This window comes from Gavialis gangeticus, unplaced genomic scaffold (genome assembly GCF_001723915.1).
Source record: "Gavialis gangeticus isolate Ggan-Ray unplaced genomic scaffold, GavGan_comp1, whole genome shotgun sequence".
Classification (NCBI taxonomy): Eukaryota; Metazoa; Chordata; order Crocodylia; family Gavialidae; genus Gavialis; species Gavialis gangeticus.
The window spans coordinates 21,480,291-21,482,309 of NW_017729004.1; the positions used below are offsets into that span (position 1 = coordinate 21,480,291).

General features: G+C 35.8%; 1 protein-coding gene across 1 annotated transcript in view; it reads right to left on the reverse strand.

Moving 5' to 3' along the window:
• PTPRN2 (protein tyrosine phosphatase, receptor type N2) overlaps window positions 1-2,019 on the reverse strand; it is a 1,174,657-nt gene that overhangs the window by 745,227 nt on the left and 427,411 nt on the right. Inside the window, exon 6 of the mRNA XM_019507947.1 lies at window positions 594-1,071. Within this exon, the coding sequence (XP_019363492.1) occupies window positions 594-1,071 (478 nt within the window). The remainder of the gene's footprint in view (window positions 1-593; window positions 1,072-2,019) is intronic.

Consider the following 2,019-nt stretch of genomic DNA (forward strand, 5'->3'; position numbering starts at 1 on the left):
TATGTACAATTAATTGCACAAAAACCTCTAGCTATAACCCCATGTTTTGTCTCTCTTCCATCTCATAGGCCTAACTAAACTGACACGCTTCCTTTTCACATGCTTAGTCCCAAAGTTTAGACAAATGTAACGTTGCATTCTGATTTCTTTCAGCTACCTTTTGATTTCACCCTCAGTCTTTAAATTTCTAGCTAAATAGAGAAAACAAAAGACCCCCCCAAAAAGTAGACAATTTTACCTAACTATGCAAAATGAGATAAAAGACATTCATGAAAACTGATTTGATCACAGATAATTTTCCATAATTATTTATGGCTTGAAAAATATAGAGAATTATGTAAGTGATCAGTATTACTGAACGCAGGAATTTATTATTTGATCAGTTGAATGATGGAAATATACAAGAAAAGGATGGTCAGGCCAGTACCTGTTATGACTGTGATTGCAGAAGTAGATAAATACAAGCACCTCAGTGGGAAGAGACGGGCGTATTCTATTGGTGTTTAGTTCTTATGACTATTCCCGTTTTTTGAAAAAGCATCTACAGCACAGGATAAATGCTTCAAATAAGGTAAAATAAATATAAATCTTACCATCCACTGCACTCAGAGGATCCTTTGGATTTCCCTGGGGAAAAGCAAATTTATAACTCAGCCTCTCTGAATTTGACCCTTGCTCTCCAGCACCTGGCCTCAGTCGCAACGGCTGCTTCATGCTAAAATCTTCTGCCTCTTCTGTAGCTAAAGTTCCATCAAAACCATGGCTGTGAGAGGGATGGAACCTATCAGCATAAAGGCTAGGCCCTTTAGTCCTCCCAACGGTGCTTTGATCATTGTTTTGTGCTGCCATCTTTTGGGTGATGTACTCATCTAGTGCTGCTATCACTGTCTTTCTGTCAAACTCTGCTTCCGACTCTGGTGGGAACAGGTCTGGCTGAGGCTGGCTGAAGGCCCTCCCTGGGGGATTTTCAGCATATGTTTGATGAGGTGTTGCTGCATGGGTTAAAAAAGGTGCTTTTTCTTTTGTTTTTTGCACCATGTAGTACGTAACACGATCAGGCTGGATGGTATTCTAGAGAGGAGTGAGAGAAAAAAAAAAGACATGGTCATTATTTCCAGGTGTGCTGCACCATACTGCTTGCTTGAGGCTTGGCATACATGGGCACTCATTTGGTTTGTTTTCCCAATCAGAAAGAAAGAATCACAAAATTATAATCAGCATCTGTACCACGAGTGCTAATGGACTGGAATTGTTTTAGAGAGGCACTATCAATGTGCTGCATGTTTGACAGATATAAGTAACATAACTTGAGAGTATTAAAAGTGAGAGAATCATTGAAAATATATTTGATTGTAATGATGTATGTTCTGTTCACATTTGGTTGGATAAAGATAATCCAATTAAGTCAGTTTTCCTGTTGCTTTTCAAATGCTATCCTGAAAATGTTGGAGGGAAACTGTTCAGGTCTACCCAACACATCAATATCTCAAATTTGTAGGGAAATTGCAAAGTCAAGAAATTCAGACAAAGCATTTGTTTAACTAAAAGCAGTTTAACTAAAACTAAACAATGTAATTGTTGACCTTTTTAAATAAAACTGAAACAAATTTCCAAATAGATTAGTAAAACAAAAGAAAAAAATAAAAATGTTTCATTTTAAAAACTTCCCAGGCAAAACATTTCAACATTTTTTGAATAGTTCATTTGTCTCTCTTTCCTAACTAAAGCAAGTTGGCAAACTGAGCACAAATCTTTAAACTGCTCCAGTCACACCACATCTACAATTTTGAAAACAGTACCAACAAAAAAATTTTGCTAAAAAGAGTACCAATTACCAGCTCTAAATTTATATACATTTCAATTAAAGGTTCTCAATGCTGCAATTATTGGGTTTCAACAACTCTAAACCAATACATTTTTTCTGAAAAACAGAGGAAAAAATCATTTTTATGGAATTTTAAAATTTTGTAAAAATGTTAGGTTTGAAGCTAAATTGTGTTTGATAGTATCCTTTTAAAC